Raw genomic sequence first — 17494 nt, forward strand, 5'->3', positions numbered from 1 at the left:
TTATATATAATTATCATTATTTCAGAAAACGTTTTGAGAAAATGTTCTTTTCTCAAGTGAATGCATTACGCTTCTGCACGCTTACGTACAAAATATTGTATGTTTATGCGTGACTTAGACTAAATGAAGAATGCCTATTTGACGTGTGTGTTTGTGTGTGTGTGTGTGTGTGTGTGTGTGTGTGTGTGTGTGTGTGTGGGGGGGGTGCCCATCAGGACACACCCACCCATCTTTGTAATAAAGCTTTTCTTCGAACTTCGCGCAGTCAGTCAGTCGTTGCCCACTGCAAGTTCACGGGTGAGTTACCTGCATTCATATTTATTTTAAGAAGCTAGGAATATTGAGGCTAATTGCCTCCTTATGTTCTTAGTGTAATTTTTGCAATCTTTAGTACAGTTCGTCGAGTTATTTCTCTAAAAGTCGTATGCAGTTAATGGCATTTCGAGTTTTGTGGCTATGATTTAACCTGAGAGGACTACTAATATAGCTTACTGCAGTGTGAGCTTTTAGAATATAGTTGAAAACTATTAATTAAATTGTAAATGCTTCTGGTATATATCTGCATATATGGGCGAGCTGGAGAGAACATAACAGACATAACAGGTTTGCATTTTGTGTTTATTATGTGTGCATAGAATAGACTGAGACCATGACTGAGGAAACAGCCACAGGCGCTCCTGCTGGAGTCTCGGAGCCAGATAAAGGGGCACCTGAGGAAGGGGTTCAGCCTAGGGGGAAATGGGCCAACAACATGGAGTTTATATTCTCCATGGCTGGAGAAATCATTGGCCTCGGGAATGTTTGGCGTTTCCCATATCTGTGCTACAGCAATGGAGGAGGTGAGGGACCGGGTTTGGATATAGGCTATGGGGGATTTTTGCTGGCGGTAGCCTAATATAAAATAAATGGCTGCTGAGGTTAAATAAAGGTTATATAATAAAATGTATTGGCTGTAAGTGTGTGTGTGTGTGTGTGTGTGTGTGTGTGTGTGTGTGCGTGTGTGTGCGCGTGCTTGCACATGCACGTGCACGTGCATTTGCATGTCTGTGCACATATGCATGTTGCAATGTGTTAATGCATGCATGTTTAATAAAATGGGAGAGTAGTGGAGAGGTCACTCAAAAATATTGTATTTGTCATCATCTAAATTGCAAACTGGATTCACTCCAAGAATGGTTTACATTGGCGTTTTCATAGTCAGAAAGCATTTCATAATTTTAAATTTGAGTTTAATTATTCTGTACAGATGCCAATATATTGTTTTACTTTAGTTCTTTAACAACTGTTCATGATTCTCTAGGCGGGGTCCTTGAGATTTCTCCCAAGAAACATGGGAATTTGTGTAATACCACTATAATTTCTTTCATCACCTCTTTCACCCCACTTAACTAGTTGCATAATCAACTTTTAATCTTGGTCTGGAACCCCTGCTTTACATTACATACAAGTGACTCTTCTTCATGGCTATATATGCCTGCAGGTGTCTTCCTCATCCCCTACTTTGTGTTCCTCTTCTTCTGTGGCATCCCTGTGTTCTTCCTGGAGACGGCATTGGGACAATACACCAGTGAGGGCGGGGTGACCGCCTGGAGGAAGATATGTCCCATGTCCGAGGGTAAAAATAAGGCTTAGACAGATTTGATCATTGGGCTTTCTTCATTGTTACTGGAAAGAAATATAGCTTTTTGCATGCTGGAATACACTGAAGATATTCATGTAGTAAGATATTAGGCATACCTTTAAATCTTTCAGTGTTTCTAACCAGATCCCCCAAACAAAACCAGATTAGCCTTTTTAAATATTCTAGACTTGTATCAAAGTTTTCTGAGAACCATCAATTTTTTTAACTAAATAACATATGTACTTACATGTGTATCTCAGTGTTGGAGGCACTGATTAACTGTAGCTGTTGCATTCTTCTACAGAGGAAGACAACAGCCAGACACTTTTACAAAATATTAAAAAACTCATTGTGTCCTGCAGGGTTGGGGATTGCGTCCCAAGTTATTGTGGTCTATCTGAACATCTATTATATCGTGGTGTTGGCCTGGGCTATCTTCTACCTGTATCAGTCCTTCAAAAGCCCGTTGCCCTGGTCCACATGTGACAACTGGTGGAACACTGGTAAGCCATGTTTTGTGACTCAATCAAATCAACGCTGGCTTGTTTAAACACATCTGTATTTGACTAGCAGTGTGCTTATTGTGTCTATGCAGGGAATAGGAAATAGTGGATAATAGAAAGATCAAATTGTGGCTTAACAAGTTTCAGCTTATTGGCTTTCTTAGAGACTTGACAGGAAGCACAAAATAAATTTTAACATGTTGAAGCATGCAACACCCAACTCAACTTTATCTCTCTTTCTCCTTTTAGAGGCATGTCACAGTCGCTCTAGTGTCTTTTCCAACCCCCATTTGTTTAAAAATGGCTCCAACTGGTCGTTTCTGTACAACGTCACCTCACCACCTGACGACTTTGAGAATTTCAATTACACGTAAGTTGCATCTTTATTGTCAAACTGTACTGGGTGAACTATCACAATTTATAATTTTGTGACAAGTACTGAATTCATCATATTGATGCGCTACATAAAAAGAATGGTAAGAAACAGGGATTAGTCTTGGCTTTCATACTGTAGATGTAGCAGCTTTGTGACACACCCATGCTTTCATGTGTTTAGAACAGGATGTCCTTACATCTGTTTCTGTAATAAAAACTTTGAAAAACATCTGTTTATTGCTTATTTGGGACTGTTTGAGGGTGAAAAGTACACCCAATAAATCAAAATGACTTATCAGTGGGGTGTCAAATGGTAGAAAAATGCCATATTCAAATAATAGTCAGACATTTCAGGAAATACGCTAATTTGCCATTCTGCTGAAAGTTAGATGAGAAGTTGAATACCACTCTCATACGGTAATTATAAAGCTAACAGCCAGCAGCCGGTTTAACTTAGCATGAAGAAACGGGGGAACAGCTAGCTTGGATCTGTCTCATAGTGATATTAACACCCATTTAAATTTGTCCGTGTGAGACTATTTAGAAAATAAAACTACATTGATTGATCACCTATCCAAAGTTAAAACAATTAAGAAGCATTGTTATAAATTATTATTTGATTTCAACTAACTTCCACTTACTTGCTTGTGTTTTAATACGTCCAGGAGTGAAATGGACCATTTGCTGAAGGGCAGGTCACCGGAAGAGGAGTTCTGGATGTGAGAAACACACTTACTCATCCACTTATCTTCTTAAAACATGAGAAAACAGCTTTGACGGTAATATCATCCTCCCCAGTGTGCTTGTCTTTGGGTTGAGCATTCCTCAGCAATAGCTTTTAATTCTTCCCAGATACCAAGAGGCCATCTTTACTGTTGAGGTGCTTGGAGAACATGATTTTAATGAAGAAAAAACACCCCTATTTTTTTCTCATTTGTAGATATTTTTGAAACGTGGCTGCTGCTCTTCACATGATAGTCTCCAGATTTTTTTTTTTGAGAACAGATATTGAGAAATCAACTGTGCTGCATGATGAAAACAATATGTGCTCTGTTCCCTGCAGCTTCCATAATATAAACTAAAGCCATCCAAAATAAACCATGACAGATTTTGACGTATTTACGATGCAGATGTTTGCCCTTTTGCTGTATTTGAATGCATTTCCACTGTCATGGACATGCTAAAAGGAAATAAAGCTTTCAGTGCAGTCATGATGCATTTGTAGCAGGCTGTGTTTATGTGAAGCGGGAAAAAGCTTTTGAATGAAGAAACATGTGTTTACATGTGTTGCACATCTGTGCACCCATCATTCTGCATGTTGTTTGCAGAGGATGCAGTTGTATACATGTGTTCATGTGTCTGATCTCTTCCCCACAGTAACCGTGTGTTAAGGATGTCAGATGACATGTCCCTGGGTAAGATAAACTGGGACCTGGCTCTGTGTCTCCTGCTTGCCTGGATAATATGCTACTTCTGCATCTTTAAGGGAATCAAATCGTCAGGAAAGGCGGGTACTCCTTTTGCATACATATACAGTACCTGATATTAAGATTGCATATATATGACTTGTTTAACTCATCTTCCTTTCTTTCTATCTACCTTCACTCCTATGTGATTGGTATAGATGATATGAAGGAAAATAGGTGATTGATTTTTATCCAGAGTCATCAGTGCAGATGAGGTTATAATCCTTAAGATTTTAATTTAGAATTTAATTAAAGTATTTATGGCCCAACATTGTTTCAGCAATAGCCATTTGATGTACGTGTTTGCGTTCTGTAATTGCCTCTCTATGTACTATAGTAGTTGTAATGTTTACTGGCGGAGTCCGACTTTCCTGTCTGGGATTTAAATTGTATGCCCACTCTCCAGAGCTTCACAGGAAACAATGCTTGCACGGACTGGACATGATGTGGAAGACAAAAGCTGGGGCATGTGCATAGATGTGTAGTGTTTGGGTGCACTGTAAACTAGGGTGACCAGATTTCCGGGAGCTGAAACCGGGACACTTTGCGTGTGACCGTAGTGCTTGTGCACGCGCACACGCTTTTTAACGTGAACATGTGCCAGCCAAGATCAGACATAGACAGTAACTTCATTATTTTGATCATAGGCTCCTCATCTAATAATAAATGTTTGGTTTTTTTTTTCCGGTAAAATTAACAAAATTGCAGCAACAGCCTTTTTCAGTTCAGAATGAGATTTATGTTGAGACTTTTCTAAAAAAAGATTTTTGAAGTGTTATTTATTCCAATAACACCCAAAAGAATTAAAATGATTGAAAATTTTGAGCATTAAACACTTCATTTCCTGCATTCTGGTGAATTTTTATGCACCTATTTCTACCTTTTTCTGAATCAATTCTTCAAATATTGTTACGTAAAGAGAAAAATAGATTACAATCCAAATATAAAAACATAATGGAATATATTGAAGTAAGGCTAACAGGCATTATGTATTGCTTTCAAATATGTATTTTCCTTTGGATGGACTTTTCTAATTATAGCTGAGTCAGCACACATGTAGCCTAGGCATCATTTACTCCTCCCTCCTGTTTTGCTCTTTTGTTGTTAATGTAGGCCTATTAATAAACCCCTGGACTGTAATATTTCAGATGTGTTTGAGCAATGTCCAAAACTTTGTGCACATTCAAAATACAGTATATCTGTGTTCTCTGTGATTTGGAGGAGTCGTGATTTTGAGAAAAATAAAGTTATAATAGGCTATTACAAGAATAAAGTCACTATTTCAGAAATCTACCTGCACCATAGTCTGGTTTTACGTGATTGCTGTAGCTCTCAGACCTTCTGACAGACACAGAGCCCTGTTTGGGTGTCTGAATGAGACAAAGAGTTTAGCTAGGGAAGTGGCCGTACGCTGCTCTACATCGGAGGTGGAAAATCGAATCTACTGCAGAAATACACAAACGCAACACATCTACCGAAAAAGTTACATTTGGGAATACACTCAAAACATTCGGGGCTCAAGCCCCAGCAAAATCGTCTTACGCCGCTCCTCTTAAAACCGGGACATTTTAGCTTCCCGACAGGCTTTTGTCGGGACTCGGGACATTAACTTCAAAATCGGGACTGTCCCGGTCAAACCGGGACGTATGGTCACCCTACTGTAAACAGATGCAGGAGTTTCTCTTCTTCCATTGCCCATCTGACAGAGTAGCCGCTCAAGGCAAACATACTTGCAGTTACCACCAGTAAGTTAGTGTCGGCAAATCAACCAGGAGGGAAATCTTAAGGATTTGAACTTTTTAAGCTCTATGGAGTGTTTCGTGGTTCATTCTCACCACACTCAGCATCATTTCCAACTAGCGGCATGGAGGCGTTTTCAAATGGAAGACAAAGTTAGCAACTAGCTTGTGAACACAGTGGAGCATTTAGCAGCTAAAGAGACAGAAATGTCACTCGTGAGTTGGTGGAGACCTAAATGGTCTGGCTGCACGAGTTCACATTCTGTTAGAGGAGAAAACATGCTCTGGCTTGTCTGCGCTAAGCCCCAGATGTCATTGGCAGTGCCATTGCAAAATAAATAGCCGAGATAGCGACAGGGTAGCAGAATGCCTGCCATCCGGCACGAGAGAGATGAGCCAGATGGTAGGGTTTACAGCCATACTGTTACATCTGGTAATCCTAGCGGAGACCAAAAACAGAGCCAAAAAGAGACTGTATAATGGACTTGCATACACTGGATGTGCAAAAAGAAAGCTGTTTGCTAACACATTTGTCATATCAAATTTAAAAGGTGAGAATATGCCAGTGTTGTGTTTTCTGCTTGTTTCTGCTGCCTAAAGAAATCATTTAATACAGGTTTAATGTTTTTTGAGGGTACATATGAAATCATGACCTACTGTTTGTATATTTTTTTGTGTTTGTAGGTAGTTTACTTCACTGCTACATTCCCCTACCTGATGCTGTTGATCCTTTTCATCCGTGGAGTGACACTCCCAGGAGCTGGCGAGGGACTGAGATATTACCTCACTCCTGACTTCAGCAGGATCACTGATCCACATGTAAGAACTCACGCTCATCATCAACTGTCGTTAACAGTGTTTGCATCTGGAAAACAACATTACAAACACGATGCACAGTACAGAAATTATGTAAAGTAAACGTGCAGAAAGAGGCATTAGAACTCAGAGCGTTGACCTCACAACCAACCAGAACATCATCTGTCTCTTTGTTTCTCAATGCTTATCTCTCTCTCTCTCTCTCTGTTAGATTCCTCTGTGTTCGAACAGAATGAATACAGTGTCCTGTTATTCTTTCTCCCCCCACGCCTCCTTTTCTCTTTGCCTTAAATCTTGTATCCGGTCCCAAGACAGAGTCTTAACAAGAAAAGCAAACCAGGATCATTTTTCAGTGAGAAGTTTGTCAAAGAAAGCTTCCCCCTCATGTACAGTAACATCATCACACAGGAGTAAAAACCAACTCTTTCCATGGGGAATTTCTAACACATTTTAAAGGTGTATTTACCTTATTAAAAAGTCAATTTAACTTGCTTTAAGCTGAAACTGAAGTCAGCAATTTACCATAATTGAAAATGAATGATTTTATTTACAGAAAAATGAGCACACTGTATTACATTCTTACAGCAGATCTGCTTTTTATTCAGCATGGTGAAGTAATTTCTAAAACGAAAAGGGAAAAAAAAAACAGAGGGTGAATTGTGGATGCATGCTCTTGCACAATAACAGCCTCTGTTTCTGCAGCAACGATTTATGAAAAATTACTCTTTCTCCCACAAAACAGATCGTCACCCCTCTCCCTTCCCCTTCACCCTGCTTCTCAGTCTATCTCTACGTCTTCCTCTTGACAATTCACTGCAGGACTTCAGGGGTCAAATGTAATCACCAGAGGGCAGTGACTCTCAGACAACCCCATGTCTTTGAGGGGAGTCTCTTCCTTTTTGTTCTGTGTGCATGTGGATGTGCATACATATGTTTGCATGAACATTCCTGTGAGTGGTAAAGATATTTGCTTGTGGAAGTTATGTTTTGTTTCTTTTTCACTCTTTATCTCTTTGACTGGACTCCTATGTTGCTAATTTCAATCAATCATTTTTTTATTTGTCACATTTGACATTAATTTTGACACAACTCTAATCCCATCATCATTTGGATGCATCATACAACTCAATTTGAACTCTGATCATCTAAATTTTCCTGTTATTGTAAGAACATCTAGTCATACAGCTCTGAACCATTGTGGGAATCTCAGCATGTAATCATGGAAGGAAGAAAAGGGAACAACTGTGAGAATGTTTTTTGGCGTATGTCGAAAGCAGGTGAAAGCGGTTATGGGTCAAAAAGCAGATTAATGCTATGCTAGATGCTCTTAAAACCAGATCTGAAAACAGATGTTTCTTATGAGTGCTGCTTTAGCATGCAAATGTTTTAGCTTGAAGCCCAGATGAAATTGAGTTCTGGCCTGCATCTGGGGTCTGTTTAATGTGTGCATGTGTCTCCTTATGTCACTGTGTCTGTGTGCGTGTGTGAATCTGTATCCAGAACAGGAGAGGACTTCAAAATAAAACGCATGCTTCTAAAGACACAACAGCTTCCTCTTTGTTCAGATGTAAAGATCCTTTGCCACGGACTGAGGCGTTCATTTCTGACCCGAGGCTAGGGGGGAAATCAGGCCCACCACAGGGCCAGAGTAGGGGCCTGTATATTGCTTTGGAGCCTTGCCCATATTTTACTGGGCGAGACTCTAATGGTAACCAGATGCTATGAGAACAAGGGCCCGCAGACTGACATTCATGTCAACAAACCCTCCCCCACCACTCACCAACATGGATTGACACAAACACAAACGCATATGTAGTGCACACTCAATCACATCTGTGAATGCAGGAACACAACAAGTTCTGGCAAGTTCTTTTTTTTATTCCTCTATAAGGAAAGAAGTTGATTAAAAGCATATGCTCTGGGTCATTTTAACAATTTCAACATTCAGTGTACAGCAAATGTTTCAGAAGCCAATGTCTTACCCACTCCACTGTAGATATGGCGTGATGCAGGGACTCAAGTGTTCTTCTCCTTCGCCGTGTGTCAGGGAGTACTGACCGCTCTGGGCAGCTACAACAAATACAACAACAACTGCTACAGGTCAGTGTCCTCACACACAGCGCATCATCACATGTACAGTTTCACATTCATGTGCTCTTTGACAGTGCAGGCCCTTGTTCTTGGTATGTTGTAGGGATTGCTTGGCACTATGTTGCCTGAACAGTGCCACCAGTATCTTTGCTGGTTTTGCTGTGTTCTCAGTGCTGGGATTCATGGCTCACGACATGGGCGTACCGATGAGTGAAGTTGTTTCTAGTGGTGAGTTCTTTCCATTTGTTGGATTTGAAATATCTCAAAACACTTGCTGTATTTCATTTTATGCATTGTTGGACTGCAATTAATATATCATTTTCAATATTGATTAATCTGCAAAATAATTTTTTGGGGCATCTTCAAATGTCTTTGTTGTTGTTTTGTCTAACCAACAATCATAAAAGATTATATATCATGTACAGTATACGACAAAGCATTACATCCTCATTTTAAGAAGCTAGAAACAGCAAGTGTTTGATATTAATAAAAAGATTGATATAAATTAAATTAATATAATTTGTTTGATTATCAAAACAGCTGCCCATTAATTTTGACTAGACTAATCAACTAATTGTTGCAGCTCTAATGCATGGTGGCTTTAATTCTGGCAGTGACAACAACAACCAACAATGTCCACAAGATGGCATCTTATGTTCACACGCAGTTAAAAGATTTTTTTACTTGAATGTTTCTTTTTGTGGCCGGTGGCAAAAGTCCTACCTTTTCTACATTTTTATCCGGACAAATTTTATTGTTGTTATATGTCTTATGGTTATGTTATTTTTTTGTGGTGTGACTTTTTATTTTTAAATCTTGTTTTGGAAAGCATTTAGCAAGATGATTGAAGGATAACAAATGTTTCTCTTTCACGAAATTATGAAGATTGCAGCACACTCTCATGTGTTCATAGCTGCATTCATGTGCTTTCTACAGGTCCTGGTCTGGTCTTTATAGTTTATCCAAGGGCTCTGTCGTTGCTGCCTGCATCATCGTTCTGGGCTGTGCTCTTCTTCCTCATGGTCCTCTTCCTGGGCCTGGACACTCAGGTATTGCATGTAATGCATCAGTGTTTCAGCATCACATTACATCCACAAATAATCTGTGTCTGTCCTCACAGTTTGTGTGCGTGGAGAGCCTGGCCACAGCCATCACAGACATGTTCCCACGTCAGCTGAGAAGGACGGGCAGCAGAGAGGTCCTGGCTCTGGTCATTGCTGCTTCCTGTTTTCTACTGGGGCTGCCCCTCATCTCTGAGGTATGCAGCAGAGAGAGAGAGTAACGGGATGTTGGATTGAAGACGCTAAAAGTACTGTGTGATAGACAGCAGATCCATATACTACTGTATGTCAACTGAGTCAAATATCTTGACAGCTGTTGGATGGACTGCCATGAAACTTGGCTCAGACATTTCTGTTCTTCACAGCAAGAATTGTAATAACTTTGGTTATTCCTTAGTTTTTCATTTAGCACCACATTCAGATACTTTTTAAATATTTTATTTTAAACTTTAGTTCATGACCATATACCTTTAAAACAGCAGCTGTCCTTTGTGTTTAGTGCTAATTGGCAAATATGAGCATGCTAAACCAAGATAATGAACATACCTGCTAAACATGTTAGCATTTAGCTTAAAGCCTCTGCATAGCCTCACATAACTGCTAGCATGGTTGTAAACGCTTCATCTTCCTTATCAACAAACTAACTCAAACAAAGCATAACCTTGCTGTGTTTTTATTATAATTTATTTTAAAATGGGTGGTGTAAGACAAAGGGGAATTGGTAAAAGTGTTGATAGAACATACACTTTATGCTACACTTGATTAAAGGGTTAAATTTCATGATGTATGACATATATCGTAATCTCGTGCTCTACTGGCGCACAGGAAATAGCAGAAAAGTCCTTTTTATTTTGTGTTTTTCTCCTAATGTTTCAGGGAGGGATAGTCCTCTTCCGGCTGATTGACCACTACGGTCCCAGTGGAACCACTATCCTCATTATTGCCTGTTTTGAGACCACTGTCATTGCCTGGGTGTATGGTAAGTCACGCCATTGGCCGTTATCACTGCACTACATGCTTTTTATTATGCACTGCAGCAGTGAACTACCGCTGCACTGTTTCTCAACACACAAGTCATTTACTAACTTTAAATGATTTCGAAAGATCTAAATATCTAAAGCCTTTTAATTTCAGGTCTAAAATTTTGCCAACAAAGGAACGTGTTTCATATATGTAATCAACTTCCTGTATCTGTACAATCTTATCTGTAAGAAGCCAGCTTCTGATAGCTACAGTTTTATTTTTACATTGAAAGAGCTCTACCAACAAAAGAAAGGACATTTTGATGAGTTGAAAAGATAACAGGATCCTGTGTTCATTTTTCTTTTAGAATATGTATATTGAGTCCCCCCCCCACCACCCATACTCATAATAATGCATAATTCACCACATATACTGCAGATACACTCTTCTTAGGGTATCTGTGCTTTGTGTGCACTTTTTTCAGAGGCTTCAATAAATCTTTTCTCTTTTTTTATGAGACATCCATGGTGCCCAGACAATGAATCCTAACGACTCGGTGATCACCTGACTTTACCTCTAGCACCATCATTGGGTCAATTTGTGTCCCAAATTAAATACTTTGGTTTATGACCAAATCTCTGCAAAGCTAATATTCCATCAGCCTCAAATGCACTTTGTATTTAGTAAACTGAAATACTGAATATAATGATAGATAATACATGCACAATAAAAACTATTAATGTCTCCTGTAATAACTGAAAGTACTGTATACAGCCATGCACCATCAAAACCAAGGATATTATTATGGTAATGGTAAAACAGGTATATGTGAGGACCTATTTAAAGTGATGGTTCGGAGTAATTTCACCCTAGGGTCCTTTGCACCATGACCTCAAGCCAAACAACCCCCCAGAAGCTTTTTTCACCTGGGTCGAACATTGGGAGAGTTAGCATTATTCCGTTATTATTTGTTACTCCGAACCATCTAACCATCGTCTATTAAGAGTAGACATAATTACAACTTCACAGAGCAGCATGCAAGGCTGCAGACTCTTATTCCTATTTTCTTTTAGTATTTTAGTTTGACACAACCATGTTTGATACTCCTAACAGCCTTGTTAGATCACTATAACAATGATCTAACTTAAAACCCAGCTACAGTACATACCAGTTGTAGTAAGGAGAATAATCAGACTATCAGGTATTTCTCTGTGTTTTATTTAACAACTCCGTCCATCTGTCAGCTGAGCGTAGTGGCAGTTTGTAGAGTTTATCTTAGACTAGATAGAGATGAGTGCTCTATCTACTGGACTCAAACCAAAAGCAACACCTGCTGCAGTATTTAATGCATTTTTTTTTTTGTTTCTTCTCCTCAAATGTGTCAGGATTTGTCCAATGCCTATACCACAAATATGAATCCTCCATTTCCATATTGCAGTCTTCCTCAGCCCATCATTTCTAGTAAATCTTCTTCCCACACCTTCATTATCGGCAGTCTTACTGGCTAAATTACAACATGTGGGTGGAGAATTCCTCTCTTCTTATAATTGTCTTCACAACTCATCTCTCAGAGCATCTGCATTGCATTCTTTTCTCAAGACAAGCAATTTTCCTTCAAGGAACTGAAGCCATATTCCTATTAAGGGCTCTCATGAAAAATCCTGACCATTAGGGTTAAGAATCTGGGTCCAGGCAGTGATGCAGAGTGAGATATTGATCCATTTCTGCAGCTGCTTCCTCATCCCCACTTTGAGTTGTTTAGCCATTTGTTCAGCCTCTCTGCCTCTTCAGAGTGAGTGTTACGTGTGGAGAAACTTCCTCACCCAAATTTAAATGAGGCCACTTACTTTCCTCCTACACCTACATTAGTTTCAGGGGTTGATTGGTGTATAATTTTTGGAGCCATGTCTGCTTTCCTAAATGGGTTCGACAACTTATTCCTCTATTGTGCATTTGCAAAAATCAATCCGTGGATGTTGTTCCATCAGCCATGTCATGCACCTGACCAATCTCATATCAGTCTGTTTTTAATGTCTCTCCTTCTTTCTGTAGTTCTTCTTCTCCTCTCTTTTGCAGCTCAAGGTGAGCAGCTTTCTCATCTCCACCTCAGTCCTCCTCCTCCTTCACTCCTCCTCAGCTTCCGACTGCGGTCTTCCTTTTCATTTCCCTGGATATATGCTTTTTGTTGGTTTGGTTCTTCTTCCTCTTCCCTCTCTCCTTACTAGTTGTTCACTTATTTTCCATTGTGTGTTGAAACGTCACATTACATGTTTCCTAGCAATAAATCATATGACACATCTGACACTTACATTTGATAGTATGCAACAGAAATAAAAACCAAAATGCTATCTTAGATTATGTTACTAATGCTGTATCTCTAAATGCATAAGTAGTTAAATTAACTATAGTTAAATAAATGTAGTTGAGTATAAAGTACTCATGTAGTGGAGTAGTGAAGTATTAAAATGGAAATACTCAATTATTTTTAAAGTATACTTTGGTTCCTTCCATTACGGGTCATACAAACATATAATTATAGACAGGTTTAGGAAAAAATGAGACTATCCTCCCCTGAAAAACGCTCCCATAGGTCGTTTGTGCAAGCAGTATATTACTCATGTTAACTTTTATAGTGGTGGCGCCATCTAGTGGCCTCCCGTAATTATTACGGGAGCAAAGCAGGTTACTCCCTGCTTTGTTGGATTCATTTTAATTTAGCAAAAAGGACCCCCTGTTGAAGATCTCTGTATAAGAGGGTAGGAATAAACAACCTATATCGTTTTATCGAAAAAGAAAAACAAATACCACTGGATGTCACAAAGTTGAGGCTTCACCATCTCAGTCAAGGCCCCCATGTGTTTAAGAGTGCTCCCTGTAAAACAGAACATTTTGTGCCCTTTGATCGACTAACACCTCCCATCCATGACTTTGCAGGTGTGGACCGTTTCTATGACAACATTAAGGACATGATCGGGTACCTACCATTCCCCGTGCTGAAGTACTGCTGGCTGTTCATCACGCCGCTCATCTGTGGGGTGAGATACTCACACCTGTGTCACATCTCTCTTATTGATTCATCTAGTCTTAATGTCTATTTCCCCTCATGGTTTCATGTGTATTCATTATCTTCTACCTTATATCACTTCTGAACACAGATCTTGTGCTGCCCCTTATCTTTGCTTCTTCCTGTTCCCCTTCTCTCCTGGCCTTTCTGTCTTTGCTGAGTGTTTCACATATTTCATTTTGTCACATCAGTATTTATGCTTGAGCTCACATATGGGAAAGAGAAGGTGAGACTGCTGCCTTTTACCTGCTGAAAATGTGAACGCATCTGTTTTAAAACACACTTCACTGCGTGATGAGTACAAGATCAGAAAGTTCAGCAGGCATATTCATTCTTAACGGGAGTTGGTAAGTCAGTTAAAGGAGCATACTGGTGTGTTTAAGCCACACAAATCATATATAATTTATAATACACAAATGCTGTCCATTTTCTGTTTTGTTCTTTTCTGCCTCATAGTTCACAGTATTACCGTGTAGCCTAGTTGAAAGTGTGGAGGAAAATGGCACACACTGGTCTTTGACTTTCAGCTCATTGTTTTGGCTTTCTGACCTCTCTCTCATCAACCTGAAGTTATATAATAATATAACAAAACTGAAACCTTGAGACAAATGATATAGAGAGAGAGAACTATTAGCAGAAACTAAACCTTTGCAAGTTGGAGAAACGTTAATTGCATGTGCCTATTTACCTGATTCAAAATGTTTTAACCCTTGTGTTGTCCTCCCGGGTCAAAATTAACCCTCTTTTAGACACTGTTTTTAAATTTATGTTGCTTTTTCCCCATGTTATGCTTGCTTTTTTTTACTTTTTTGTCGCTTATTTCAACGTTTTTGGCATTTCTTTTCTCCATTAACAGCAGTATATTCACCAATAGACCTATTTATTTACACTAGTTTTACACTTTACACAGAAAAAAACAGAAATGATAAATGATTTGGACTAGTGGTTAAGATCAGAGGAATGAAGGTAATGGATTATCACAGATCTGCCAAAGTTTAGTCAGGATAATGCTATGAAATTGAATACAACACCCACAATTCAATGAAAGTAGAGATGTGATCCTTAATTTCACTTGTGAAGAGGGCTGTAGGGAACCATCCAAGTTATTTTGGTGGCAATTCGGTTGAAAGAATCCCAAATTTCTGATATAGAAACTTTGAAAAACGGGTCAAATTTGACCCGAGGACAACACAAGGGTTAAACCATTTAAGTTTTTCACCATTTGATTCAAGTGTGATTTAAAACAGAGCATTTCACATATTCATATTCACTTTGAGAAAGCTTTCATTCCACTTCTTTCTATTTGTTAAGATTTATTTCTCTTGCACCACAAAGCACACCACCTCACTTGTTTTACAGCTAAGCCCTCTCACATGACCATTTCTTATCCCCTAGGTCACAATGGTGTATGACCTAACACAATCACACAGTCTCACTGTGTACAGTTATAAACCCGGCATCTGGGGTGACGTATTTGGAGCGCTACTTATCATCACTCCACTGATGTGCATCCCAGTATTCTTTTTTATCTCAATGTATAAGGTGGGTGAATTCAAAAGTTGTCAATTTTCTGAGCACTTAACTGTTTTACTGTGATGGATGCTTTACTATGTTTCATAGTCTATATCCTCAACGTTCCACTTCCGGGATTGCTCCGGTGCCGCAGGAAATCCCGCCGGATGCATGTCTTTTCCCCGATGTCCGTTACCTTCCGCTTTCTTTTTATTGGAATTTAAAACTCCAGGGGATTTATGAGGACTATGGTTAACTGCTCCTCAGATCTCTGCAGGGTATATTGAGACAGATCTGTTAAATCAGAGTTTTCTCTCGCACGACTTTAACAACCTTTGAACGTACACGTTACACCAAAACAAGTTCCTTCCTGAGGCTATTTTGCAGCGGCTCAGTGCGGAGCTTACTATTGTGATCGTTTTAAACAAATGCCAATAAACCAGAGCACGTTTTTCTCCCATCATGGAATGCTGTGTGGACTAGCCAGACCCTCCTCCGCAGCGTGTGGAGGAAGGTCTGGCAAAGACTAATGACTAATGTTTCGTAATATTGTGTTTTAATTGCATTTCCCTCCTAACAATCAGAATGACCAAAAAATGACTACACCATCCAGTGATCTGCGTCAGGCTCAACCACACAAGCCAATTCTCACACTGTGTAACCACGTCATCTTCAAGGCACAGGTGAAGCCAAACAGGCATGTGGAGGAAAACGACAAGATGGTGATGGGGGAACTCAGCATGGTTTGATGGTCACTGGTGAACAGACCTGCAGCAAATTAGTGCATAGATGTCATCAATTTAATTGTACAAATTTGTCACAACAAAAAAATTTAAACATATATTTTTTTCATCAAATGCAAAATTGTATAAAAGTTTACACGTTTCATGAGTATTCAGGGACAGTTGTGTTTTTTTATGTTGTGTTTAATTTTTTGGTACATTAGTGTTTACATCATTTTTAGAATTAATAATAATGCAATATACTTTTTTCTATACACCTATAATCCTATCTACTGTAAGGGGCTTACAAAAGTACTTCACTGATTAAGCATTTCACTGTAATATACTGTAATACTGTGGGACTCTGAGTGGACAGAACCAGAAATACTCATCTTTTTTTTTATTCCAAGCATTGTCTTAATCCTCGTAAAAACCTGGCACCTACATTGCCCACAATGCAACCTGAATGCTGACAGTTTTGTCAAAAATGTCAGTGTGTTATGCTAGTTAACGGCTAATGTAGCCTTGAGCTGCTAGCCTTAAAGCAAGATGAGGATCTGACTACAGAGGTCTAGTTAGCTCACTCTTTCTTTCAGATTATTTTCATTTTCAAAGCTGTAGTTATCAGACCCAACCGACGCTGCCTCAGGTGACATCACTTGAGGCAATTTCATTGCAATTCATGCAGCTCCTTCTGGTGCCACCAAAGACAATAATGCTACACATGCAGTAGTACTCACAAAGACCTGTAAACAAACTTTGATGTATAAAAAAAGGTGTATTTTCCCTTTAAAACATTCATCTGGAACATTTGAGTTATTGCATGTTTTACATGCAATTGTAAATTGTAGTAGCTGTTTTTCATGAAATGCATAATGCAGACAAAACTTGAATGCTGCAATATCCATCCTAATCAAATGCAGAATTTGCATATGCATTGCTGAATTAGTTTTTTCTTACTAGCATGGACATTAAATGTTTGTACGTGGCACAACTTACTTCTTTTGTCATTGAGGTAATTATTGTGTTTATTATTGATATACCTCCATATATCTTCAACCAAATGACCATCTAGTGCACAATTAATCCCATTAAAAGTATATGTATGCTAAATATCCTGGTGTCTGTTTTGATTCTGGTCATAGTAGTTTATGACCAGAGTGGATCAACATTCAGTACACGTTCAGGATGATCAGCTCGTCAGTTCAGTGAACGAATCACGTTTCCTGTTTTTAAGAAAACAATATTTCAAAGGTCTGTGTGGCTTTCTACATTCTTTTTGTCCTACAAAATAATAAAATAACTTGGCTCTGTGTCTGTGTGATGTCACAGGATATGTGTGATTGGTGAACATGAACTTTCTCCATCATAATGCCAAGTTCAGTCATCCGTGTGATCCAAACTGGCATTCAATTAACTGACAATTCCGGCCAGTTGCCTCCCACCTCTCCTGACCCCCTAGCTGCCTCCAGCCCACCCCAGACAACAGGGAATGACCTCAGTCCTGCTATGGCCCACCATTGGGACACATGCATCTTCAAATTGACATTGGTTTCCTTTT

General features: G+C 39.2%; 1 protein-coding gene across 2 annotated transcripts; it reads left to right on the top strand.

Moving 5' to 3' along the window:
- Window positions 1-213: 213 nt before the first annotated feature.
- On the top strand, window positions 214-17247 carry LOC114550184 (sodium- and chloride-dependent betaine transporter). 2 transcript variants are annotated; one of them, XM_028570789.1, is made up of 16 exons: window positions 214-297; window positions 641-839; window positions 1481-1615; window positions 1984-2124; window positions 2374-2494; window positions 3165-3218; window positions 3877-4006; window positions 6389-6523; window positions 8517-8620; window positions 8715-8839; window positions 9548-9660; window positions 9732-9869; window positions 10549-10651; window positions 13570-13670; window positions 15095-15241; window positions 15796-17247. In XM_028570789.1, the coding sequence occupies exons 2-16, from the start codon at window positions 650-652 to the stop codon at window positions 15958-15960; spliced, it is 1902 nt and encodes a 633-aa protein (XP_028426590.1). In that variant the 5' UTR covers window positions 214-297; window positions 641-649; the 3' UTR covers window positions 15961-17247. The 2 variants fall into 2 exon arrangements, with proteins under 2 accessions (XP_028426590.1, XP_028426588.1); XM_028570787.1 differs by having other exon boundaries at window positions 231-297; window positions 636-839.
- The last annotated feature ends 247 nt before the right edge of the window (window positions 17248-17494 follow it).

Source organism: Perca flavescens, chromosome 23, assembly GCF_004354835.1.
Source record: "Perca flavescens isolate YP-PL-M2 chromosome 23, PFLA_1.0, whole genome shotgun sequence".
Lineage (NCBI taxonomy): Eukaryota > Metazoa > Chordata > Actinopteri > Perciformes > Percidae > Perca > Perca flavescens.

Excerpts from the sequence above, each read along its gene's own strand:
- LOC114550184 (XM_028570789.1), top strand. The coding sequence starts at position 650 with ATGACTGAGGAAACAGCCACAGGCGCTCCTGCTGGAGTCTCGGAGCCA. Across the intron at positions 2,495-3,164 it reads TTTGAGAATTTCAATTACAC|GAGTGAAATGGACCATTTGC; the intron begins GTAAGTTGCATC and ends TAATACGTCCAG. Across the intron at positions 9,661-9,731 it reads TCCTGGGCCTGGACACTCAG|TTTGTGTGCGTGGAGAGCCT; the intron begins GTATTGCATGTA and ends CTGTCCTCACAG.